Source organism: Oncorhynchus keta, chromosome 27 (genome assembly GCF_023373465.1).
Source record: "Oncorhynchus keta strain PuntledgeMale-10-30-2019 chromosome 27, Oket_V2, whole genome shotgun sequence".
Taxonomy (NCBI): domain Eukaryota; kingdom Metazoa; phylum Chordata; class Actinopteri; order Salmoniformes; family Salmonidae; genus Oncorhynchus; species Oncorhynchus keta.
In genome coordinates this window covers 44057152-44083784 of record NC_068447.1, presented here as the reverse complement: position 1 = coordinate 44083784, position 26633 = coordinate 44057152, and the positions used below count along the sequence as shown (strand labels likewise).

Sequence of the window (26633 nt, the reverse complement as noted above, 5' to 3'; positions counted from 1 at the left end):
AGTCATGCGCTCCATGTCAGGAACAACCACATCATCAACATTTGGGGAGGCAGGTAGCCTAGTGGTTAGAGCATTGGGCCAGTAGCCGAAAGTTTGCTAGATTGAATCCTCGTGCTGACAAGGTAAAAATATGTTGTACTGCTCCTGAACAAGGCAGTTAACCCACTGTTCCTAGGCTGTCATTGTAAATAACAATTAGTTCTTAACTGACTTGCCTAGTTAAATAATAATAACTTTTTAAAATAAAAACATTAAGGGCCATGGGCAGCTGTAAGGAGGATGGTTTATTCTCCAGGTCTTTCACTGTTTTCCAGAACTTCTTGGGGTTAGACCCACAGAGGGAAAACTGCTCCTTAAAGTAACTAACTAAGGCCTTCTAGATGGCTTGAGTGCACTTATTTCTCATTTGCCTGAACGACAGCCAGTCAGCCTGAGTATTTGTGTGCAGAGCCTTTCGCCGAATGGTGTTCTTGAGGTGGAGTAACTCTGCCAGATCACGGTCAAAACAGGGGCTGAACCTTTTTTTAAATTGTAATTTCTCTTTATGGGGCGTGTTTGTTAATGATACCACTGAAAATATTAAAAAAGAAGGTCCAAGCGTCTTCGACAGAGGGGATCAAGCTGATTCTATACCAATTTACAGAGACCAGGTCATGAAGGAAGGCTTGCTCATTAAAGTTTTTCAGCAAGCGTCTGACAAATCAGGACAGGTTGTTTCACTGAGCAGCCATTACAAACACAGGCTGTAAACAGTGATCATGAAGGTCATTACAGAAAACAGATTATTAGGTTATTACAACAGATTATTTGTGAGGATAACATCAAGGAGAGTAGCCTTTTCTGGGTATTTGGAGTCATACATTGTGGGATTGGTAATAATCTGAGAGAGATTTAGGGAGTCCCAGTTTAGGTCACCTAGCAGGACAAATTCAGACTTCGTGTAAGAGGCCAGGAGAGAGCAAGTTCGTAGTCAACAAAGCACGCAGAAGTCATAAAGCACATGAAAATAATACAAATGACTTGGGGCTAGCCATTGTAAGTTCAGAGTCACTCTCACTCACTCAAATTAACTTGAGAGAGTAGCTCTCTGAGTCCAGTAGGCTATAAAAGTCTGAGATAAAAATCAATAAATAGTAGTCCTATACTTGTTAATTAAAGTGTTTGAGTAAGTTAATGTAATAAGCTTCAAGTTAATTAGCCTACATAAAATTCAGATCAGTCCAAAGTCTGCGGTGTGTGCGTTTGTGCTGGAGAGTGTGCCGGGGGTAGGGAGACAGACCAGGGCAGACGGGGGAACAGATCGATGGGTGGGATCCAAACAGCAGTGCAGCAGGCAACGGGAGTAGGTGTCACACCAGCTTTTTTCGGGAGGCTGAGTAGGAGAGGAGGCGTTCAACCTTACCAGACAGGTGCGCGTTAAGAGCAGATAAAAACATCCAAAGCGAAAAGCTTGGTGAAAACAAACGTGGTCAAGTTGGCTTGAGTTTCAATATTCGCCAGACATTTGGTCTATCAAACAATCAATAGCTCGCAAATGATTTCCTGAAACGTGGGTGTTCTACACGCAAAATGGTAGGGGGCTTCCCAGTCATTACAAGTGCAACATGAAACCCACAGACCTGGAGGATGCTGTTGCCGAGGTGGGAGGAGGATTGCGGGTGTCTCAGATTTGACCTTTTTAGTTTATGACTTGTGCTACCGTAGTTCATCAACACCAAAGATCACACTCCTCTCAGTCAATCTATGGAGAACTCAAGTCATTTTAGTCTTCTCTAAGAAATTGCTCTTGTGACAATGGTGTATGTATCTCTCTCTCTCTCTCTCTCCCTCAGGTAAACTGTGGAGCCGCAGTCTGAAGCTGGCCTACACTCTGTTGAACAAACTGGGCACCAAGAACGAGCCTGTCCTGAGACCTGGAGATAGGGTACGTGGTCAAAACACACAGCCGTTCAGACGGGATATTCCTCTTCTTCCCACTTGACCACTTTGATTGATTGATCTTTATTCAAAAACGTGAAACGTGTCTTCTAGATGCATTGAACATGCACAGACGACACAATACACAATGTAAGATGTTCCCATTGTGACGTGTGGTGCTCTTTCTGAAACTGTACTGAGTGTCTATGCCCCCTAGGTGGCGCTGGTGTACCCCAACAGTGACCCTGCTATGTTCTGGGTGGCCTTCTATGGCTGTCTCCTAGCAGAGGTCATCCCTGTACCCATAGAGGTGCCACTGTCTAGACAGGTAAGGGACAAGGATGTTGAGTGTTTTATAGTGACATCATTAGTTAGCTATGTAGCTCAATCTCATGGAATATTTGATTTCTGACAAATAACCAAATCAAATCAGAGTAGCATAAATCCAGCTTTCAGTCACTATGCAGTAGACATGGGCCAGTTCTTACCAGCTATAGCAACACAAACAACATAGCTAGATCCAAGTGGTCACCTGACTCATTACAGACCAATAGTGGCAGTATAGATTTTCTGTCCATTTGTAATGGTTACCTTTGTGTTTCACATCCCAGGACGCAGGCAGTCTTCAGATTGGCTTCCTATTGGGCAGCTGTGGGGTAGGCCTGGCCCTGACTAGTGAGATCTGTCTCAAAGGACTGCCCAAGACACCCCAGGGAGAGATCATGCAGTTCAAAGGTCAGCACACACCACAAAATGCTCCACTGCAGTTGTCGCCCCACTCACTTTCTCTCTGGGACTCATTAGCTAGGCACATTAGGAGGAGCCCGTTGCTCATTATACTGTTTATCTGTGGGTAGATGTACATTTGTACATCCATTGTCCCATATGAACGAAACAAGGCCTACACACTAATGGTCCCAATACCACCTTTTTGAAAGCTACAAGGTTTCGATCCACGGTGGATCTTTGTCCAGTCGTCAAACTGACTTCTAGTATTGTCCTGTGTCCGCTGATGATGATGTTCTGCCTCCCAGGTTGGCCCCGTATGAAGTGGGTTGTGACAGACACCAAGTACCTGACCAAGCCCTCTAAAGACTGGCAGCCCCACATCCCCACCGCCAACACAGACACAGCTTACATCGAGGTGAGACCAGCGTCCTTGTGAGAAGTATACAGACCATTTATGCGTGTATTTGACAGATTTGAAAAAATAAATACAAAAATAAGAACAATTATGCTCGTTTGTCTTTCTGTTTATGCTGTGTATCGCAGATTTATTTTGTGAATAAATTTAACTCTATGACTGACTGTGTGTGTGTGTGTGTTCTGCTCTTCCAGTACAAGGCCAGTAAAGAGGGCACAGTGATGGGAGTAGCCGTGTCTAAGATAGCCTTGCTGACTCACTGCCAGGCCCTGACACAGGCCTGCAACTACTGTGAAGGTCAGTACATGAAAAACACACACCGACACATATTGTTTTAGTGACAATATATCTACTCAAGCCCTCTTAGTAACCTAGATACACAGAGATGACCCAAAACTAGTTTGTGAATTATGCAAGGAGGAGCATGAAGAAGCTAAAGGAACTGGAACCTTTGGAGGAGGTTAGGGTGATGTTGTTACTCTTGTCTTCACCACGAATACTCGCGCTCAGGTTAAATAATTGATCAGGCCTGAGGTCTCTTCTCCTGTACTCTCTCTGTCTCTTTCTGTCTCTCTTCTCTCCCTCACTCTACTCAGATCATCTGTCAGACAAAGGGAACTTTAGCCTCTGTGTCTCAGAGAACATTAGATCCTGTGAGGGGAATCCACAGAGGCAGGCAGCAAGACTGTTCCTGGAACACGGTGTTTCCCTGTCCATAATTAGTTAACTTTTATTGTAGCCTACATACTTATCATGTGATATAAAGCTATTATCAAATGCCCTGTGGCAGCCTAGCTATATGGAGAAGCTGCTTTCGCTATCCTTAAGTGTCCGAGTATCTGTAACTGTTGAAATGTTGGAATCCTTCGTGGCTGTAATGTGATTTGTGGATTGACATCAAGTATTTCAATTGAGTGTGTGTGTCCTCTCTCAGGAGAAACGTTGGTCAACGTGCTAGATTGTAAGAAGGACATGGGTTTGTGGCACGGGGTGTTAACCAGTGTGATGAACAGGATCCACACCATCACTGTACCCTACGCTGTCATGAAGGCCTGTCCCATGTCCTGGGTGCAGAGGGTCCACATACACAAAGGTAATTCTACAGTTAGCATTTGTATTGTAAACTGCATAGAGACTCGCATCCTAAACTGCATACTATGGATTAAGGTAATTCGGGTCGGGTTCATTAGGAGACATTGTAGCAAAATGTTTTAAGATTTGTCTGCTGGGAAATAAAAACAAGCGTTTCTTATTGAGCAAATTCAGATATTACCTCTCGGTTTCACTTTGTTTTGGAACGTTTTTCCATTTCGTGCCTTAATGAACACAACCTAAATGTGTGGAATTGGCATTAGCGCCTGTGTCATTAACTACTATGTGTGAGAGGCTGAGCTGTCTCTACTGTTCCTCCCTCCTTGCAGCACGTGTCGCCTTGGTGAAGTGTCGTGACCTCCACTGGGCTATGATGGCTCACAGGGACCAGAGAGACACCAACCTGTCCTCCATACGCATGCTCATAGTAGCCGATGGAGCCAACCCCTGTGAGTAACACACACGTGCGCGGGCTTCAGACACATGGACGCTTTGGACACACACACACACACACACACACACACGCACACGCACACACACACACACACACACACACACACACACACACAAAGGTAGACTGTGATTTAGTATTTGTAAGCTACAGTGCATCTGCCGGTCAACAATCATACAGTGGCTTGCGAAAGTATTCACCCCCCTTGGCATTTTTCCTGTTTTGTTGCCTTACTAACCCCCCCAAAAATCTATTTGAATTGTATCATTTGATTTACACAACATGCCTACCACTTTGAAGATGCAAAATCTATTTTTATTGTGAAACAAACAACACAAAAAAAACAGAACTTGAGCATGCACAACTATTCACCCTCCCCGAAGTCAATACTTTGTAGAGACACCTTTTGCAGCAATTACAGCTGCAAGTCTCTTGGGGCGTGTCGCTATAAGCTTGGCACATCTAGCCACGGGGATTTTTGCCCATTCTTCAAGGAAAAACTGCTCCAGCTCCTTCAAGTGGGATGGGTTCCACTGGTGTACAGCTATCTTTAAGTCATACCACAGATTCTCAATTGGATTACAGGTTGCAATGCAAGAAAATAGGAAAAACACCAAGGCACTGTATCTAACCTTAATCAAAGTACATTGGAAGTATAGTCAAGTTTGCATTGTGTGTGTGAATATTGACACACACTCACTGTATTTGGGATGTCCGTCAGGGTCTGTGTCGTCGTGCGACGCCTTCCTCAACGTGTTCCAGTCTCACGGGTTAAAGCCGGAGGTCATCTGCCCCTGTGCCTCCTCTCCTGAAGCCCTCACTGTGGCTATCCGCAGGTACTACACTGCACCAGTTCACAGCTACTGATGCACTACACATATATATATACTGTACATACAACCCATTTCCATTCTCATGTAGTATATGAACAATAAAGTAATCTTCTTCACATCAATTGAGAAAACGTGTGTCTCCGTAGCCCTCTCACACTCCCGTATTTTCTTTGCCCTTACTCTCCCTCTCTCTCCATCTCCCCCTCCCTCCCTCCCCTTCCAGGCCTGGTGCCCGTGGTGCAGCCCTCCCAGCCAGAGCCATCCTGTCCATGGGCGGTCTGAGTCACGGGGTCATCAGGGTCAACACAGAGGATAAAAACTCTGCCCTCACTGTACAGGACGTGGGCCATGTCATGCCTGGAGGTCAGCGAACTGACTTCACCGTGCACCACACTACAGTACACGCGTTTACATTCTGTTTGTGTACTGTTACGGTTCAATTCCTTTTCACAGTTGTTCCTCACTGGCTTACTTTGACAGTGGGGCTTTTACTGTCATGTCAGTGTCTGGTGTTAAGTCTACTTGGCTCAGCGTTCGAGTCATTGCTTCAATAATACATAGATTTTATATTGCGCTTATCTTGGACCCAAAGACGCTTTCGGAAGTTAGTTTCTTACGTGTTTCTGCTTTTCGTGTTTTAGCCCTAATGTCATTGTCCTCTCGTGTTTCAGCTCTGATGTGTATCGTGAAGCCAGACGGCCCTCCGCAGCTCTGTAAGACAGATGAGATCGGAGAGATAGTGTTGAACTCCAGGGCTGGCGGAACCATGTACTACGGCCTACCTGGAGTCACCAAGAACACCTTCGAGGTGAGGAGAGGACTGTTTACCGTACTCTCTCATCAAGCCTCTGCGTCTCTGGCAGCCGTGTGGTGTACTGGCACTGTTGTGTAGCCATCAACCTTTAAAAAAAACAATACTCCTCTGCCAGAGTATTACACTTCTAAACGCTCTACCCCACCTTTATTCTTCCCTGGGCATGGTTGCCTATGGACTCTCTACTCTTTAAACTGAGTTGAGGAGTTGTGTTGACAGTAGAAAAGTGTTGTTAATGTGATGTTTTTGAAACGATGGTCACGATGAAATATATTTAATACAGGCCCCTTCTGTAAACCCCATAACTGAACGTGTGTCCCTCTGTCTTCCATGCAGGTGATTCCCGTGAACCAGGCTGGAGCTCCGTTAGGAGAGATCCTCTTCACTAGGACTGGCCTGCTGGGCTTTGTAGGGCCGGTAAGACCACGTTGAGTCCCCCTTGGACTTGCCATGCTGAGCTAGCCTGGGTGCCAGTCCTTTTTCTTGCCAACTCCTTATGGAATTGTCCTGCCGTACAGTCTGGCTGAATGATAAAAAGTTCACGCTAGTTTGCAGTGAGGCCAGACAGTTTGGCTTGACACCTATGGAGTTGGCAAGAGCACACACAGATCTGGGACCAGGCTCTCTACTGATCTGGAGGAATAGAAAAAAACCTGTCCATCTAAGATTTGCTTCTTTAGTCTGTTGATGTGCAGTAGGTGAAGATCTTCTCCCTCTCTCCACAGGGCAGTCTGGTCTTTGTAGTGGGAAAGAACGAGGGGCTCCTGACGGTCAGTGGTAGACGGCACAATGCTGATGACCTGGTGGCCACCGCCCTGGCCGTGGAGCCTGTTAAAACTGTCTACAGGGGGAGGTGGGTGTCAGAGGGCTCAGGTTTCTCGTGTGAATGTACACATGCTGTGTTCAAGTGTGCCTTTTGTAGAAGTGTGGTTTGAGGAGGGAGGTGAGATATACAGAAGCCTCTGGGTCCTGTTTAGTAGGCACGACACTGGAGAAAACGTTTTGGATCCGTTTCAAATGTAGCCTCCGTGTGGTGCTGACCTTAAGTGACGTAAGAGGGCGGCGTGAGGGTGTGAAAGTGTGCCGTGCTGTGTGGAGTCGTGCTGTCCTTCCTCTCGGCACCGGGGCCAGGATCACTGTGTTCTCTGTGGCGGTGTTCCCTGATGTACTGTGTGTTGTGTTGTGTAGTCGGAGTACGTTGCTTTTGGTGTGTGTGTTATGGTAGTTCACAGGGCTGTGTGTTATTGCCGACTGACCCTCCCTCTCTCTAATCTCTCTCTCCCCTGGTGTAGGATCGCTGTGTTCTCAGTGACCGTGTTCTATGATGAGAGGATAGTGATCGTAGCAGAGCAGAGGCCTGACGCCAGTGAAGAGGACAGCTTCCAGTGGATGAGCCGAGTACTACAGGTACCCTGTCACATCACCTGGCATGTCACCTAAGCATTCATCTAGGATAGCATCAGTCTTTCAGTTACAGTTAGATGGACGTATAGCTGGGTACACTATCTTCTATCGATATGTACACTGTTAGTTAGCACACCTAGCTGAACATGACCATTATGCTGTGTTTTCCTCGGCAGGCCATAGACAGTATTCATCAGGTGGGTTTGTACTGTCTGGCCCTGGTTCCGGCCAACACGTTACCCAAGACCCCGCTGGGAGGGATCCACATCTCTGAGACCAAACAGAACTTCCTAGAGGGGAACCTGCACCCCTGTAACATCCTCCTCTGTCCACACACCTGCGTCACCAACCTGCCCAAACCACGACAGAAACAGCCAGGTAAAGACGATGGGCTGTCCTGAATGTTGGGGGGAGGTTCAGTTCCCCATGAACTGGCGCGTTTCGGGATTGTGTCTCGCACCTTGAACTTTTGTGTGTTTGTATACAGAACAGGGTGATAGCGATTGGCTAGCCTAATGTCTCAGTCTTTGTGTATCTCTGACTCACTCACCCATCCTCCTATCCTGTACAGTTGGTGTGGGCCCGGCCTCTATCATGGTTGGTAACCTGGTAGCGGGGAAGAGGATGGCCCAGGCTGCAGGCAGAGAGCTGGGAGTGCTGGAGGAAGAGGGCCTGGTCAGGAAGGTAAGACCTTAACGTACCTGGTGAGGCTGGCCCCTACTGTCTGTCTTCTCTCCTAAACAGACTGACGCCTGGAAGAAACCACATCACAACGGATTATACCAGCATTGACTAAACCTTATTATTGTACGAAAGAGGTTGGCCACGCAGGATCCTTATATCTGGTATGGAGTCAGGGAGGGGTGACTATTGCTGATTTCCTGTCCTAAGGTTGTGTTGTGTTCTGTCTCTACTGTCGGTGGCGCTGGTAGCTCTGTTCTTGGCCCGCCATGATGGTAAGTCTACCACTAGCTGAGCTGGGTGTTGCTTCGGCTCCTGTTGCCTCTGTCAGATGTGCTGCTTTGCAGTGATAGTCATTTGATTGTATACCTCTGCTGCTGGCTGTGGTTGAGAAGGGAATCGAGCTCAGCATGCTACCGTCCAGGGAGCAACTGAGAACTCACTATGTCAGTGTGTGTTTTTACTGTGGCTGCTTGCCTGCTACTGTAACTGTTCTCCCTCCCCAGTTACAGTGACCCTTACCGTCCTGTTCTTGTATCCTGGTCTTTGGTTGTGTGATTGGCCCTGAAAAGTCCTGAACTGAAATCGTAATATCAGTATTGAATGATCCTGACTGCTCTCACAGCTCACCCCCTATCTCGGCTTTCTCTCTCTTCTTTCTCTCTCTTCTTTCTCTCCCTCTTTCTCCTCTCTCGTGCTCTCTCTCTCAGCACCAGTTTCTGTCTGAAGCCTTACAGTGGAGAGCCCAGACCGACCCTGACCACGTCCTCTATGTGCTGCTCAACGCTAAGGTACGACACACACATTCATGTTCACACGTTTTCTTTATGAGCTTCAAAGCATTAACATGGTCGTGTTAGGCAGGTAGTTTGGAACCGTGCTCGCTTGACGAGTAACAGCGTCTGGATGATTTGCGGTGCCTTCAGCTCAGTGGGCTAATTAGTCAGGTACCATGCAGGAGATCAGGGTTCGAACCCCGGTCAGTCACAATTGCTAGACTTTCCTGGGAATTTGAGCTGCAGCCGTTCTGTTGTGTATATGGTATTTTCCCACCTCCATCCTGCAGGGGGTAGCGGTGTGCACGGCCACATGTAGTCAGCTGCATAAGAGAGCAGAGAAGATAACCTCAGCCCTGATGGAGAGAGGAGGCCTCAACACTGGAGACAACGTAGTGCTGCTATACCCTCCTGGTGAGGAGCTACGCACACGCACACACACACACACACACCTGACTGCTGCGACTGGCCTTCCTCACCTCAATTAAATCTAGTCCTTAGAATAGTCAGTTATATGCTATTGTTAAAAGCCCCCCCTCCCCATCTCTCTCCCTCCCTCTCCCCAGGCATTGATCTGATAGCTGCCTTCTATGGCTGTCTGTACGCGGGGGTGATCCCTGTAACAGTGCGGCCCCCTCACCCCCAGAACCTGACTGCTACCCTGCCCACCGTCCGCATGATCATCGACGTGAGTCGACTACAGCCACATAACAGCTTTATAAAATATGCTTGGCCTCAATGATCAACATAAAATGTAGACATGCATATAGTTGTACAAAGAAAACTTTGGTAAGCGCTGAAATGTTCTTGAAAAATGATCCCCCATCTACTCTTAACGTCCCTGTCTCTGTCTGTGTTAAAGGTGAGTAAAGCAGCCTGTATCCTAACCACCCAGCCCCTTATGAGGATCCTCCGGTCCAGAGAGGCTGCTGCCAGCGTCAACGTCAAGACCTGGCCCACTATCATAGACACAGGTACTGATCTGAGATATTTGGTGGTAACCTATTCAAAGCTCTCCGCAAGGAGAGAAGTGAAGTGAACCCGCTGTTAATTGTGAGAGTCGTACCTTTTGAGACGGTCGTATCTTTTCCTAAGTTCAATCTCCCACTCCCTTTCTAGACGACCTCCCCAGGAGGAGGCCCCCTCAGCTCTACAAGCCCCCCACAGCAGAGATGCTGGCCTACCTGGACTTCAGTGTGTCCACCACAGGCATGCTGACCGGGGTCAAGGTAAGGGCTCTGTAGTAACATGAACAACCAAAAAGTATATTTGCTCAATGTCTATGTACACTTAAATACTGTATCCACTCGGAACACACCATAGTAATTGTTTTGCACATCATATATTAAAATGCATCTCTTTTCTTTCTTTCTCTGTCTTCTGTCTCTCTCTCGCTCTCCCTTTTCTGTCTCTGTCTGTGGTGTGTATGCGTGCGTCAGATGTCCCACTCGGCGGTCAGTACTCTGTGTCGCTCCATCAAGCTACAGTGTGAGCTCTACTCCTCGCGTCAAATAGCCATCTGTCTGGACCCCTACTGCGGCCTGGGCTTTGTACAGTGGTGCCTCTCCAGGTAAGACCTGGCTTCAAATAGTGTGTATGTATATATACAGTTGAAGTCGGAAGTTTACATACACCTTAGCCAAATACATTTAAAAATTCTCTGTCTTTGTTCAGTTAGGATCACCAATTTATTTTAAGAATGTGAAATGCCAGAATAATAGTAGAGAGAATTATTTATTTCAGCTTTTATTTCTTTCATCACATTCCCAGTGGGTCAGAAGTTTACATGCACTCAATTAGTATTTGGTAGAATTGCCTTTCAATTGTTTAACTTGGGTCAGACATTTCGGGTAGCCTTCCACAAGCTTCCCACAATAAATTGAGTGAATTTTTTCCAATTCCTCCTGACAGCTGGTGTAACTGAGTCAGGTTTGTAGGCCTCCTTGCGCGCACACGCTTTTTCAGTTCTGCCCACAAACGTTCTTTAGGATTGAGGTCTGGGCTATGGGATGGCCACTCCAATACCTTGACTTTGTAGTCCTTAAGCCATTTTGCCACAACTTTGGAAGTATGTTTGGGGTCATTGTCCATTTGGAAGACACATTTGCAACCAAGCTTTAACTTCCTGACTGATGTCTTGAGATGTTGCTTCCAATATATCCACATAATTTTCCTGTCTCCTGATGCCATCTATTTTGTGAAGTGCACCAGTCCCTCCTGCAGCAAAGCACCCCCACAACATAATGCTGCCACCCCCATGCTTCACAGTTGGGATGGTGTTCTTCGACTTGCAAGCCTTCCCCCTTTTCCTCCAAACATAACGATGGTCATTATGGCCAAACAGTTCTATTTTTGTTTCATCAGACCAGAGGATATTTCTCCAAAAAGTATGATCTTTGTCCCCATGTGCAGTTGCAAACCGTCGTCTGGATTTTTTATGGCGGTTTTGGAGCAGTGGCTCCCTCCTTGCTGAGCGGACTTTCAGGTTATGTCAATATAGGACTTCTTTTACTGTGGATATAGATACTTTTGTACCTGTTTCCTCCAGCATCTTTACAAGGTCCATTGCTGCTGTTCTGGGATTGATTTGCACTTTCGTCACAAAGTACGTTCATCTCTAGGAGACAGAACGCATTTCCTTCCTGAGCAGTATGACAGCTGCGTGGTCCCATGGTGTTTATACTTGTGTACTATTGTTTGTACAGTTGAACGTGGTACGTTCAAGCGTTTGGAAATTGTTCCCAAGGATGAACCAGACTTGTGGAGGTCTACAATATTTTTTCTAAGGTCTTGGCTGATATCTTTTCATTTTCCGATGCTGTCAAGCAAAGAGGCACTGAGTTTGAAGTTAGGCCTTGAAATACATCCACAGGTACACCTCCAACTGACTCAAATGATGTCAATTAGCCTATCAGAAGCTTCTAAAGCCATGACATAATTTTCTGGAAATTTCCAAGCTGTTTAAAGGCACAGTCAACTTAGTGTATGTAAACTTCTGACCCACTGGAATTGTGATACAGTGAAATAAGTGAATAAGTGAAATAATCTGTAAACAATTTGTTGTCATGCACAAAGTAGATGTCCTAACCAACTTGCCAAAACTATAGTTTGTGAACAAGAAATTTGTGGAGTGGTTGAAAAATTAGTTTTAATGACTCCAACCTAAGTGTATGTAAACCTCTGACTTCAACTGTAAATATATAGATATAGATAGATAGATAGATAGATAGATAGATAGATAGATAGATAGATAGATAGATAGATAGATAGATAGATAGATTTGGAAAGGTTCCACCATGAGAAACAAAATGTTCTGGTCGGGTGAAACCAAGATTGAACTCTTTGGTCTGAATGCCAAGGAGGAAACCTGCCACCATCCCTTCGGTGAAGCATGGTGGTGGCAGCGTCATGCTGTGGGGATGTTGTTCAGCGGCAGGGACTGGGAAACTACTACGTTCATCTTTCCCTTGATTCTGACTGAAGTACAGAGGGATCATTGATGAAAACCTGCTGGCAAGAACAGCTCAAATAACCAAAGAGAAACGACAGTCCGTCATTACTTTAAGACATCAGTCAATTCGGAAAATGTAAAGAACTTTGAAAGATACTTCAAGTGCAGTCGCAAAAATACATCAAGCGCTATGATGAAACTGCCTCTCACGAGGACCGCCACAGGAAAGGACGACCCAGAGTTACCTCTGCTGCAGAGGATAAGTTCATTAGAGTTACCAGCCTCAGAAACTGCAGCACAAATTAATGCTTCACAGAGTTCAAGTAACAGACACATCTCAACATCAACTGTTCAGAGGAGACGCTGTATATCAGGCCTTCATGGTAGAATTGCGGCAAAGAAACCACTACTTAAGGACACCAATAAGAAGAAGAGACTTGATTGGGCCAAGGAACACGAGCAATAGACATTAGACCAGTGGAAAGCTGTCCTTTGGTCTGATGAGTCCAAATTTGAGATTTTTGGTTCCAACCTCTGTGACTTTGTGAATCACAGAGTAGATGAACAGATGATCTCTGCATGTGCAGTTCCCACCATAAAGCATGGAGGAGATGTGATGGTGTAGGGGTGCTTTTGCTGGTGACACTGTCAGTGATTTATTTAGAATTCAAGGCACACTTAACCAGCATGTCTACCACAGCATTCTGCAGCGATACGCCATCCCATCTGGTTTGGGCTTAGTGGGACTATCATTTGTTTTTCAACACAACAATGACACAACACACCTCCAGGCTGTGTAAGGGGTATTTGACCAAAAAGCAGAGTGATGGAGTGCTGCATCAGATGACCTGGCCTCCGCAATCACCCAACCTGATGGTTTGGGATGTGTTGTACTGCAGATTGAAGGAAAAGCAGCCAACATGTGCTCAGCATATGTGGGAACTCTTTCAAGACTATTGGAAATAGCATTGCAGGTTAAGCTTATTGATAGAGTGGCAAGAGTGTGCAAAGCTGTCATCAAGGCAAAGGGTGGCTAATTTTAAGAATCTCAAATATAAAATATGTTGTGATTTGTTTAACACTTTTTTTGGTTACTACATGATTCCATAGATATATATGTATATGTTTTATTATTTGAGGGGTGGATCAGCTTTAATATTGCAGATAGATTGTGGCATTTATCAATGTAATTGTCTGCATCATTTCCGATCCCCCATATATTTTTGGGTAAATACATATTTTTTCCTTATTATTTTCCAGTAACCCCATCCTCCCTCCCCTAATTGGAGTAAACTACTGGACAACAATACTTAGGCTTCTACTTCCAACGTATACATACTATATACATTTTCCGGACACAGTATATTTTACACGAGTTATCTTGTTGTTTTTAGCCCCACCCTTCAGCTCCACTCAGCTCCTCCCATCTATCTTTGAACACCGTCCAGTTTTTATTTCTATTTTTCAACTGTGCTGTGAAGTTTCACTAAGGTTTTGAACCTTTCTGTTCTCATTGTTTCTACAGATTGTAAATTAAAGATGAAATGTTTTGCTACGAGTATTATTATATTAATGATCGAATGACTATGACTTTTCAAATCACCCAGCAGTGCTATTTGGAGTGTTAGCTCCAGGTAAATGTTGTAATTCTTCAGCCGTTCCTGAACCTGCGACCAAAAACAAGCCAGGACATCATCAGTCAGTACCAAAACAAGTGATCTAATGATTCTGTCTCTTTGCAGCAAAATCTGCAGAGCTGGGATGGTTGTGTATATATATACATACACATTCTATTGGTTGCAAGAATTTGGTATGATCGTTTAAATAGAAAACTCTTTAAGTTTTGAATCTGCCGTCGTTGTGCCTTGGAATCGGTACATTGGAAATCTCTTCCCAGCTATTTGCATCCTGTATGGCACAGCTGTCATTTTTTTGGTCCTTAGATGAAATATAGTTCAAATAGTATTGGTTTTCTTTAAAATACTTGATCTGTGCTTGATTGAGCTTGTCTGGCTAGCTCAATGTAACCAATGGAATAGTGCAAACCCCGCCCATCCAGCTCTTCAGACAAGCTCAATCAAACGATCCAAGTATTTGAAAGACAGGCTGCTTCCATCCCAGTGAGTGTCTGTGTGTATGTAAGGTTGGCCATTGTAATAGCAAGATCATCAATTTCAGTATATATTGTAATTAAATACTCTATCGTTGGTGTGTCTAGTGTCTACTCAGGTCACCAGTCCATCCTGATCCCTCCTATGGAGTTGGAGCTGTCCTTGCCTCTGTGGCTGAGCACCCTGAGCCAGTACAAGATCAGAGACACCTTCTGTTCCTACTCTGTCATGGAGCTCTGCACCAAGGGCCTGGGAACGCAGACTGACGCACTCAAGGTGAGGGACACATACTATTACCCTTTTCACACTACTGAGCTGAGCCGAGTTGAGCTGTACTGATGATGTCCTGCTTTACAAATCCACCATAGTTGTTGAAACCGTGCTGGAAAGGACAATATGAAAAATCAAACAACCTGAGCCAGAATATTACAGTTTGGGTCATGAAAGGATATTTCTTAACCACCGCATGCATCAGTAGCTGAATATGTGTTTTGTCTGTTTCCAACCTGTGTGTATTTTCGTATTGCTAGCTTTAAGCACCAACTGTCAGAGCAGCTCACAGATTACTGCACCTGTACATAGCCCACCTATAATTTAGCCCAAACAACTACCTCTTTCCCTACTGTATTTATTTTATTTATTTATTTATTTTGCTCATTTGCACCCCATTATTTTTATTTCTACTTTGCACATTCTTCCACTGCAAATCTACCATTCTTGTGTTTTACTTGCTATATTGTATTTACTTTGCCACCATGGCCTTTATTTTGCCTTTACCTCCCTTAACTCACCTCATTTGCTCACATCGTATATAGACTTGTTTCTACTGTATTATTGACTGTATGTTTGTTTTACTCCATGTGTAACTCTCTGTTGTTGTATGTTTTGAACTGCTTTGCTTTATCTTGGCCTGGTCGCAATTGTAAATGAGAACTTGTTCTCAACTTGCCTACCTGGTTAAATAAAGGTGAAATAAATCAATCAAAATACATTTTCGTATTGCAATGTGACCAATACATAACCACATGTATGTGACAAATAAAATGTCATTTGACCAGTATGTGTTTATATTTCCAGGCACGGGGTGTGAATCTGTCGTGTGTGAGGAGCTGTGTGGTGATAGCAGAGGAGCGTCCCCGGCTGGCACTGACCCAGTCCTTCTCCAAGCTGTTTAAAGACCTGGGTCTCTCCCCCCGCGCGGTCAGCACAGCCTTCGGATCTAGGGTCAACCTAGCCATCTGCCTACAGGTGGGCCCCAGCACACACACTTTCTCTCTCGCTCTCTCGCTCTCTGGCTCTCTCTCTCTCTCTGGCTCTCTCTCTCTCTCTCTGGCTCTCTCTCTCTCTCTCTCTCTCTGGCTCTCTCTCTGGCTCTCTCTCTCTCTGGCTGGCTCTCTCTCTCTGGCTCTCTCTCTGGCTCTCTCTCTGGCTCTCTCTCTGGCTCTCTCTCTGGCTCTCTCTCTCTGGCTCTCTCTCTTTGGCTCTCTCTCTCTCTGGCTCTCTCTCTCTGGCTCTCTCTCTGGCTCTCTCTCTCTGGCTCTCTCTCTCTGGCTCTCTCTCTGGCTCTCTCTCTCTCTGGCTCTCTCTCTCTCTGGCTCTCTCTCTCTCTCTCTGGCTCTCTCTCTCTCTCTCTCTCTCTCTGGCTCTCTCTCTGGCTCTCTCTCTCTCTGGCTGGCTCTCTCTCTCTCTGGCTCTCTCTCTGGCTCTCTCTCTGGCTCTCTCTCTGGCTCTCTCTCTCTCTGGCTCTTTCTCTGGCTCTCTCTCTCTCTGGATCTCTCTGGATCTCTCTCTCTCTGGCTCTCTCTCTGGCTCTCTCTCTGGCTCTCTCTCTGGCTCTCTCTCTGGCTCTCTCTCTGGCTCTCTCTCTCTGGCTCTCTCTCTCTTTGGCTCTCTCTCTCTGGCTCTCTCTCTGGCTCTCTCTCTCTCTGGCTCTCTCTCTCTCTGGCTCTCTCTCTCTCTCTCTCTCTCTCTGGCTCTCTCTCTGGCTCTCTCTCTGGCTCTCTCTCTGGCTCTCTCTCTGGCTCTTTCTCTGGCTCTCTCTCTCTCTGGATCTCTCTGGATCTCTCTCTCTCTGGCTCTCTCTCTGGCTCTCTCTCTGGCTCTCTCTCTCTGGCTCTCTCTCTGGCTCTCTCTCTCTGGCTCTCTCTCTCTGGCTCTCTCTCTCTCTGGCTCTCTCTCTCTCTCTCTGGCTCTCTCTCTCTCTGGCTCTCTCTCTCTCTGGCTCTCTCTCTCTCTGGCTCTCTCTCTCTGGCTCTCTCTCTCTCTGGCTCTCTCTCTCTCTGGCTCTCTCTCTCTCTGGATCTCTCTCTCTCTCTGGATCTCTCTCTCTCTGGATCTCTCTCTCTGGATCTCTCTCTCTCTGGATCTCTCTCTCTCTGGATCTCTCTCTCTCTGGATCTCTCTCTCTCTGGATCTCTCTCTCTCTGGATCTCTCTCTCTGGATCTCTCTCTCTCTGGATCTCTCTCTCTGGATCTCTCTCTCTCTGGCTCTCTCTCTCTCTCTGGCTCTCTCTCTGGCTCTCTCTCTCTCTCTGCTCTCTCTCTCTCTCTCTGGCTCTCTCTCTCTCTGGCTCTCTCTCTCTGTATCTCTCTCTCTCTGGCTCTCTCCCCAGCTCTTGATGTCCAACCCTCTCTCTCCAGTGCTCTCCATCTTTCATTTTCTCTCTTTCTCTCCCTCCCCCTCTCTTTCTTTGAACTTCACCCCTGTCTCACACAACCACTCATTAGACTAAATATATAACCCCACACCTACTAATTTACTGCGTCATTAGGTCTAGTTGCAGGGGTTAACCTCAGGTAAACATGAAGCTTAAAATCCTCTCTGTTTCTGTGCTAGGGAACTGCTGGACCAGACCCCTCCACCGCCTATGTAGACATGAAGTCCCTCCGCCATGACAGGTAAGACGAGGCATAGCTGACATTAACTAGAGCTCAGATGTTTTAACTGGTCAGGTCACGTTGACAGGAAAAACATGTGGCCTACACTGCAGAGCCAGAGACCACAGTAGAATGCAATTTACTAGTGTTGTATTCGGAGACATTGTTAGTCTCACTCCCTGTCTGTCTGTCTTGTCCGTGTCTCTTCCAGGGTGAGGTTGGTGGAGCGAGGTGCCCCCCAGAGTCTTTCACTCATGGAGTCAGGCACTGTAAGTATCCCCGGGGTTTCTGACAGTATCACTGTTGATCAGGGTAGCTAAGTGGTCAGGTTACACACGCTGTCCTGTCATCATGTTCAGTCATGGAGCTGCTGTACTGAAGAACCAGTGAACTTGTTCAAAAACGTTGTTGAGATTGATGAAACTGTGGAGTTGTCTGTTAACCCTAACCCAAACCTCATGTCTACAGATTCTTCCAGGGGTGAGGGTGATCATCGTGAACCCGGAGACCAGGGGACCGCTGGGGGATTCCCATCTTGGAGAGGTGAGTTGGCAGACAGACACTAGAGTTGAAGGCATGGCAGCGTTGAGGAATGGCTGAAAAGGGTGTTATCGCACAGAGTTATTGCACAGAGGATTCCACTCAGTTTCTTGTCCTTTTTTAAACAAATCCACTATCCGTTCAAATCCCATCCCCCATTTCCTTGCCTTTTACTTAGCTTTCTTTTTTCTACCTCCTTTGCATATTTCCCTCACCCTCTCTCTGTTTAGATCTGGGTTCAGAGTCCCCACAGTTCCAGTGGCTACTATACCATCTATGGAGAGGAGAGCTTGCAGGCGGACCACTTCAACACGCGGCTGAGCTTCGGGGAGCCCCACACCCTGTGGGCCAGGACGGGATACCTGGGCTTTGTCAAGAGGACCGAGCTACTGGGGTCCACCGGAGGTTAAGGACCCTTCTAATGTAACCATCCTAGCATTGAGCATGTTATGGACTCTGCCAAGTCAGATGTCTTTCTTGGGATTGTGGCGATTCTCACCCTGGGCGTCGGTTGCTACACTAAACCAATCTGAGAAGTTCCATTTAGTCATGCAAGGATTGTTTTAGTCAGTTGATTGATCATTCAGTTATGCAGATGAAAGGATTATAGTGCTTTCCAACTGGAACCATCTTTTTTTCCCCCCCTTCTTAGATCGGCATGACGCCCTGTTTGTGGTTGGCCAGTTGGATGAGACGTTGGAGCTCAGGGGGCTTCGCTACCACCCCATCGACATCGAGACCTCTGTGTCCCGGGCACACCGCAGCATCGCTGAGAGGTACGATACACACCGGTCTATTCTGTTGTCTGCTCAGGCACACACAGTAAATGCACGCTGACGGGTGTTGTCACACACAGTGCCTACGTGCTTCACTGAGTGTGTATACTGTGTATATACACACAGCAGAATCACTGATATGTAAGATGGGTGCACACATACATGCATGTGCACAGCGTGCAGCACTATGAATATAGACACATGTATAGCTGCTGTCTCTGGGTGGCACCAATGCACCAATAGCACACACAGTTCAAATTGAATGAATGGGCTGAATGTGATTGTTGTGGCTGTCTCTTGTCTGAGTACGAGTTACACCGATTGGATTATGCACACAGATGAAAGTTAGGATCCCGAAGCTGTAACTCGCACTGTTTTGAAACTGTCTGTTGTACCTGATGTGTGAAAGTTGGCCGTCTCTCTTGTCTCCCAGAGCTGTGTTTGACGGTGACATATATTTTTGCTTTAAACCCACAATACCATGCTCCAAGCCAGTGGTTCTCAAAGTGGGCGTCACAACCCCCCTCAAGGAGGATTTGGGGGGTCACGAGTGTGAATACATATTTTTCATACATACATACACTACGGTTCAAAAGTTTGGGGTCACTTAGAAATGTCCTTATTTTTGAAAGAAAAGCACATCTTTGTTGATTCAAATAACATAAAATTGATCAGAAATACAGTGTAGACATTGTTAATGTTGAAAATGACAATTGCAGCTAGAAACGGCAGATATTTTATGGAACTAGTTGAGTATCTGGAGCATCAACATTTGTGGGTTTGATTACAGGCTCAAAATGGGCAGAGACAAAGCACTTTCTTCTGAAACTTGTCTGTCTATTCTTGTTCTGAGAAATGAAGGTATGCAAGAAATTGTCAAGAAACTGAAGATCTCGTACAACGCTGTGTACTACCTTCCCTGAACAGCGCAAACTGGCTCTAACCAGAATAGAAAGAGGAGTGTGAGGCCCCGGTGCACAACTGAGCAAGAGGACAGATACTCAACTAGTCTAAAGAAGGCCAGTTTTATTGCTTTAATCAGAACAACAGCATTCAGCTGTGCTAACATAATTGCAAAAGGGTTTTCTAATGATCAATTAGCCTTCTAAAATTATACATTTGGATTAGCTAACACAACATGCCATTGGAACACAGGAGTGATGGTTGCTGATAATGAGCGTCTTCCATTAAAAGTCAGCTGTTTCCTGCTACAATAGTCATTTACAACATTAAAAATATCTACACTGTATTTCTGTTCAATTTGATGTTATTTTAATGTACATAAAATGTGCTTTTCTTTCAAAAACAAGGACATTTCTAAGTGACCCCAAACTTTTGAATGGTAGTATATGTTAATAGGATACATATAGCCTACCATTTGTATTTTATCTACCTTTGCCTGTATGATCTGGCTTCTAATATATGCTTATGTTATTGTACTAAATGATTGTCTCAAACATCTCATCTGTGCTTCAGAACCAAAAAGTTGCTCATATTAATTGTTGACCAATGATAGACATCAGCATTGGTGTGTACATTGGTGTAAAGTACTAAAGTAAAAATACGTGAAAGTACTACTTTTAAGTCGTTTTTTGGGGTACCTTTACTATTTATATTTTGGGCAACTTTTACTTCACTACATTCCTAAATAAAATAATGTACTTTTTACTCCATACATTTTCCCTGACACTCATTACATTTTGAATGGCTAGCAGGACAGGAAAATTGCCAAATTCATGCACTGGTCATCCCTATTGCTTCTGATCTGGCGGACTCACTAAACACAAATGCTTTGTTTGTAAGTTCTGTCTGAGTGTTGAAGTGTGCTCCAGGCTATCCGGTAATAAAAATACAAATGGTGCTGTCTGGGTCGCTTAATATAAGGAATTTGAAATTATTTATACTTTTACTTTCAATGCTTAAGTATATTTTACTTTTAATACTTAAATATATTTAAATCCAAATACTTTTAGACTTACTCAAGTAGGATTTTACTGGGTGACTTTCACTTTTGCTTGAGTCATTTTATGTTTATTAAGCCATCTTTACTTTTACTCAAGTATGACAATTGGGTACTTTTTCCACCACTGGTCGTGCAAATGCGGGTTTATATCCAGATTAGTTTACTTAATTTTCATTGCCAGACAAAAACATAGTAGACCTACATTGATATTATCCATATAAAACACAGTTTAGAATTCTACAACGGGGGCATCTTTGCCAGAGCAGTAATAGGCTACCTGATTTTCATTGAGAATTTTCATGTTTCAGATAGGCCTAGTTTTGGGTGGCTACTGGCTATATGTCTAAAGATAGCTGTGCCATCGCACTGCCTTCAATATTATGGGATGAAGATTTAACATATTCTAGCAAGTTTTATTACGGTACTGACTATCCTACCAATCCTCGACTTCAGTGATGTAATTTAAAAATAGCCTCCAACACACTGCTCAGCAAACTGGATGCAGTCTATCACAGTGCCATCCGGTGAACTACTGCAGGTCGTGGGTCAAAAGGTTTGAGAACCACTGCTCTAACCCACTGAGCCATTGGAACCACAGTTGAACGTTAAACTTAAATAGTGACTGACTACTTGTGCATGTCTGTCTCTCTGTCTGTCTCCCAGTGCTGTGTTCACATGGACCAACCTCCTGGTGGTAGTGGCTGAGCTGGCCGGGTCGGAGCAGGAGGCCCTGGACTTGGTGCCTCTGGTGACCAATGTAGTTCTGGAGGAGCACCACCTGATCGTGGGCGTGGTGGTCGTCGTGGACCCGGGCGTCATCCCCATCAACTCCCGGGGAGAGAAGCAGAGGATGCACCTCCGGGACTCGTTCCTGGCCGACCAGCTGGACCCCATCTACGTGGCCTATAACATGTGAGATGTGAGGAGGAGGGCCAAGCCCCAGACACACTGGGGTGAAGGCTGACCATGGGGGTCCACTGGGGTGAAGGCTGACTATGAGGGTCCACTGGGGTGAAGGCTGGCTATGCGGGTCCACTGGAGTGAAGGCTGACTATGGGGGTCCACTGGGGTGAAGGCTGACTATGGGGGTCCACTGGGGTGAAGGCTGACTATGGGGGTCCACTGGGGTGAAGGCTGGCTATGCGGGTCCACTGGAGTGAAGGCTGACTATGGGGGTCCACTGGAGTGAAGGCTGACTATGGGGGTCCACTGGGGTGAAGGCTGACTATGGGGGTCCACTGGGGTGAAGGCTGGCTATGGGGGTCCACTGGGGTGAAGGCTGACTATGGGGGTCCACTGGGGTGAAGGCTGACTATGGGGGTCCACTGGGGTGAAGGCTGACTATGGGGGTCCACTGGGGTGAAGGCTGACTATGGGGGTCCACTGGGGTGGCTGGCTATGCGGGTCCACTGGAGTGAAGGCTGGATATGGGGGTCCACTGGGGTGGCTGGCTATGGGGGTCCACTGGAGTGAAGGCTGGATATGGGGGTCCACTGGGGTGGCTGGCTATGGGGGTCCACTGGAGTGAAGGCTGGATATGGGGGTCCACTGGGGTGGAGGCGAGGGTGTGTAGAGGCTCTAAGAATGAGTTGGACAGAGAGAGAGGCGGGGGTGTGGGATAGACTGCTCCTCCTGAGAACGGACCTCTCACATTCACTCATCTGTCAGTGGGACAGCGTGGCAGAACAGGAGTGGCGATGGTGAATGGGCTTGGACTTAGTTTAGCCACCCTGTTACAGTGTCTTCTGCCTAAGTGCGTGCTCTCGCCAGAGTCTACTATGTTTATCGAGTTTTTCGGTGGGAGTGAAGCTACAGCATGTCCGTTTGCATGAGGTTGAGCTGCTTCTTACTGGTGCTTATCCAACCACTCCCCACCTCTCTCTGACAGAGGAGGAATAGGATTGGTTACTTCTTTTTGATTGATATTTAGGTCCACCTGTCAAGGAGACGTTTGCCAATCTTGGCCATCCACTGTCTCTCCCCTCTTCTCTCCCGACTGCTCCGATCAATGATTTTATCCCCAGAAATAATGATTTTTGTGCATCTTGTTTTACAGAGGAAGACAAAAACTGTAGAGATTTGTTTATCGTCTCAATCCATTCCATGGTTTGTTTTTAGTTCAGCCTGTACCTTGCTCTCTCCTTTCTCCTGAGGGATCCACAGTCCGTCATGTTTGTCAGGATGGGACTGTGGAGCCAATGAGACGAGCTGGAAGCCCCCCCCCCCCCATGCACTTTAACCTTTCCTTGTCCTTCCATAATCTGTCCTGTCTCTCCTAGCCTGGTCTCAGATCTGTTTGTGCTGTCTTGCCAACTCCTCATGTGACAATGACTGTGCAAACAGATCTGAGACCAGGCTTGGTGTGTGTCCCAAATGGCACCCTATTCCCTATATAGTGCATATATGTCTCCTGGGTAGTCGATGTGAAACTGACTTCCTCTAACCACCATTTTTCATGACACAAATCAGATCAACAACTATTCAAACAATACAATTACCGCCAGCGAGTACAGCTCACTTCAGGCCAATGGATGCCTGCACCTCTATAGCTGCACTTACATTCCGAGCTGCGATCGATCGGTCATCTAACGTTTCTGTCCCACACATCTCTAGGTTTGTTTTAACGGCTCACTGCTATGTTACAAGCTTTCTGACTTGCTGGAAGAAATCACTTTTAAAACCCACTTTGAATTGGTATGAAACGAAAAAGGATGTGCAACAAACATATCAGCAGCAAACGGAAACAACAAAACGGACAAAGCTGTTTAAGTCCTTGGATGTATGAGCGGGAATGACAGTGATCTTATCGATCATGTAAAGAAAAGGAACTCCTGTTTAACTGTAACGCTATTCAATGGGCTTGCGGTTATATGTCTGTGCAGCCACAAGACAAGGTAAACTAGTGTAGATATTTACCTTTAAACATCTGTATTCACTATAGTGCACCATACATTAATGAATTGTAAATAATCATTATTTAAATATCAAGCAAACACAATACCGGTAATATGGAACAATAAGATTGACTTCTGATTATCTTATTGGCTGATATCACGGCGGCTCCTATACCGAGTCACTATATCTTACCTTGAATAAGTATCAGTCAGTCAGTCGACTGCTTAGCCTCAGTCACAGGCTATCAACAAGCGAAGCCTGGCGTCCAAGGCTAGTCAATTGCTAAGCTTGTTTCTTCGTTCTGTACTGTCCATTGAGCCACAAAGGGCATCTTCAACTCTGACTAACTTCACGAGGCTACATCGGGGTTATCAGGAGACTGCTGCCCTGTGCCTTTCTGTTGTGTTAACATGAAACGTAAGATCTTCATAGATCAACGACTTGGTGTATTACCAAAACAGTTTGCAGTGGGTATAAGATGAGAACAAATTCTTGCCTTATAAAACCTGTGGAACTTTTAACATTTCTGTTTTGATTTGTCAAAGGCTTTCATTTTATTGCTGTGCTTGTGATGAATAGAAAAGGGATTGCAGAGGGTAAGGTTGAGATGTTGACTGTATAGCATAGTGTATATTTTAGAGGTCAAAAACTGTATAACTGGTGTTACTGTGTACATTGACATGATGAACTTATTCTTTACGTTGATAAAACTTGACTGGTCTTTCATACTTGACAGCCAATTTCTGCATTACTGACATAAAAATAGGCTAAGTAACAAATTGCAAAATTTAAAAAAAAGTATCTTATGGTTTGGCAGGTGGTAACGATTTGCACTTTCCCATATCATTACTGTGTGTGTGTGTGTGTGTGTGTGTGTGTGTGTGTGTGTGTGATCGTATGGTTTAAATGGTGACATTGTTTGTCTTTTCCTTGTGCAAAAAAAGTTTCATTGCCCTTTTTAATTAAATGAACATCAAAATATTGAACAATATTTTAGTTCCAGATTGGCTTTTTTTTATGTCAAATTCACTGTACTACAGTTTTTATCAGTTGATAAACCACTTCTTTTTTTTTTATCCAAATGAGACATTATTGATTTAAATGTAATTCTAATGGTTTTTCATGCAAGTTCTGTTCTCTTTCTCATGAACTCTTCTTTCAACGACCCTACATTAACAGCACAACTCTGTTGCAAAACAAAAGCCTTGTTTGATTTGGAAGTAGTTTAGACTACTTGAATGACAGACAAACATTGTAATTTATAAGTCAATCTCTTGAGTGAAGTTGAAATTGAATGGTTCATAAATAAATGTATTGAACTTGGACTATTCTGTGGTATTTGGATTTTTTTGCAAGTTGCTTCTGTATAATTACACCGTCGCATGTTTTAAACATCTTATCTTACAGTGGTGTGACCATAGAACTAGAATGAGTTTTACTAGTCAAATTGCCACGGTGAGAAGTTCCAAGCCCGTTCTACTCATTTTATTTCTGTGTGGGACAACATGTTGCCCTGCCATGTATTCAACACACATTGGTGTGTTCCAAAACTGGAAGTGGCGAATAGTCAAAAAAAAAACTAAAAAAACCTGCCCATGGATAAACCATCAGAACTGCAGACATTTCCTTTTTTTTTTTTAATGTTTTACACTGTACCAATTGTAGTAAAATGTAAAACAATGAAGGATGTTATAATCTTTTAGTCAGTATTGAAAGCACAAAATGTACTGTAATTTTGTAGTGATAAAAAAAAAGATCTTTCAGATACATGTTTCTTTGTTAACTTCGAGGCTTGAGGTCTGTTCACGACGCATAAACGCTATGCATCAGTAGTGCAACTCAGAAAAGAGGCATAATTATGGCCTATTTAACCAACGTTTTGTGAAGTTGTTAATCGGGATCATTTGTTTTCTATTTGGTTTAGCAAAATAAAACAATAAAAATAGGCTTTTGTCAGCACTCCTCTGGGCCCTGTTTCCCAAAAGCATCCTGCTATGTTCATCATTAGAACCATAGGATGGAAACAGTAACGATGAACTTAGCCTTAAGATGCCTTTGTGAAACCGGGCCCTGCTCTGTGATCTGTAAAGCCACTAGTCTATTTTCAGTTGCTTGTCTCTGCCCACCTGGTGTCTGATTGGTGTGATCACCTGTCAGTAACTTCATTTTTAACATCAACAGCCCATTGGCTGAATACCCAATAGTGTTGAATTGAGATGCTGTGGCAAAGACGAGTGGAAAGACAACTGTAAAAAGAGACTACAAAGCCACAGTGCAGCACCACATTATTACAGAGAGAAGTTACATCTCTCCACCAGGGGTCAGCCAACCCTCTTTCTCAGCTGAATTTTCTAGTCGTTTCTAGATGTCGACAGTGGTTGCTCCATTTCCTGGCTTATCTTCATACCAAATGTAACTTGTCTGAATATACAGCATCAGTCAAGACACACCTACTCATTCAAGGGTTTTTCTTTATTCGTACTATTTTCTACATTGTAGAATAATTATGAAATAACACATGGAATCATGTAGTAACCAAAAAAAGTGTTAAACAAATCAAAATAAATTTGAGATTCTTCAAAGTAGCCACCCTTTTCCTGACAGTTTTGTACACTCTTGGCATTCTCTCAACCAGCTTCACCTGGAATGCTTTTCCAACAGTCTTGAAAGAGTTCACACACATCCTGAGCACGTGTTGGCTTCTTTCACAACACTCTGCTGTCCAACTCATCCCAAACCATTTTCCACTAGTCTAATGTCCATTGCTCATGTTTCTTGGCCCAAGCAAGTCTCTTCTTCCTATTGGTGCCCTTTAATAGTGGTTTCTTTGCAGTAATTTGACCATGAAGGCCTGATACATGCAGTCTCCTCTGAACAGTTGATGTTGAGATGTGTCTGTTACTTGAAC

The 26633-nt window shown here is 45.0% G+C and overlaps 1 protein-coding gene across 1 annotated transcript in view; it reads left to right on the top strand.

Moving 5' to 3' along the window:
• Positions 1–25050, top strand: part of LOC118360346 (disco-interacting protein 2 homolog B-A) — a 73868-nt gene extending 48818 nt beyond the window's left edge. The window contains exons 9-37 of the mRNA XM_052482525.1: positions 1833–1924; positions 2135–2245; positions 2529–2652; positions 2952–3061; positions 3256–3358; positions 3996–4154; positions 4483–4602; positions 5326–5440; positions 5661–5800; positions 6109–6245; positions 6588–6668; positions 6977–7104; positions 7544–7658; positions 7832–8033; positions 8227–8339; positions 9047–9127; positions 9403–9526; positions 9679–9800; positions 9975–10086; positions 10232–10341; positions 10552–10682; positions 14782–14950; positions 15752–15922; positions 17511–17572; positions 17763–17820; positions 18020–18094; positions 18322–18496; positions 18744–18867; positions 21494–25050. Coding sequence (XP_052338485.1) covers positions 1833–1924; positions 2135–2245; positions 2529–2652; positions 2952–3061; positions 3256–3358; positions 3996–4154; positions 4483–4602; positions 5326–5440; positions 5661–5800; positions 6109–6245; positions 6588–6668; positions 6977–7104; positions 7544–7658; positions 7832–8033; positions 8227–8339; positions 9047–9127; positions 9403–9526; positions 9679–9800; positions 9975–10086; positions 10232–10341; positions 10552–10682; positions 14782–14950; positions 15752–15922; positions 17511–17572; positions 17763–17820; positions 18020–18094; positions 18322–18496; positions 18744–18867; positions 21494–21746 — 3617 coding nt within the window. The 3' untranslated portion in view covers positions 21747–25050. The remainder of the gene's footprint in view (positions 1–1832; positions 1925–2134; positions 2246–2528; positions 2653–2951; positions 3062–3255; positions 3359–3995; positions 4155–4482; positions 4603–5325; positions 5441–5660; positions 5801–6108; positions 6246–6587; positions 6669–6976; positions 7105–7543; positions 7659–7831; positions 8034–8226; positions 8340–9046; positions 9128–9402; positions 9527–9678; positions 9801–9974; positions 10087–10231; positions 10342–10551; positions 10683–14781; positions 14951–15751; positions 15923–17510; positions 17573–17762; positions 17821–18019; positions 18095–18321; positions 18497–18743; positions 18868–21493) is intronic.
• The last annotated feature ends 1583 nt before the right edge of the window (positions 25051–26633 follow it).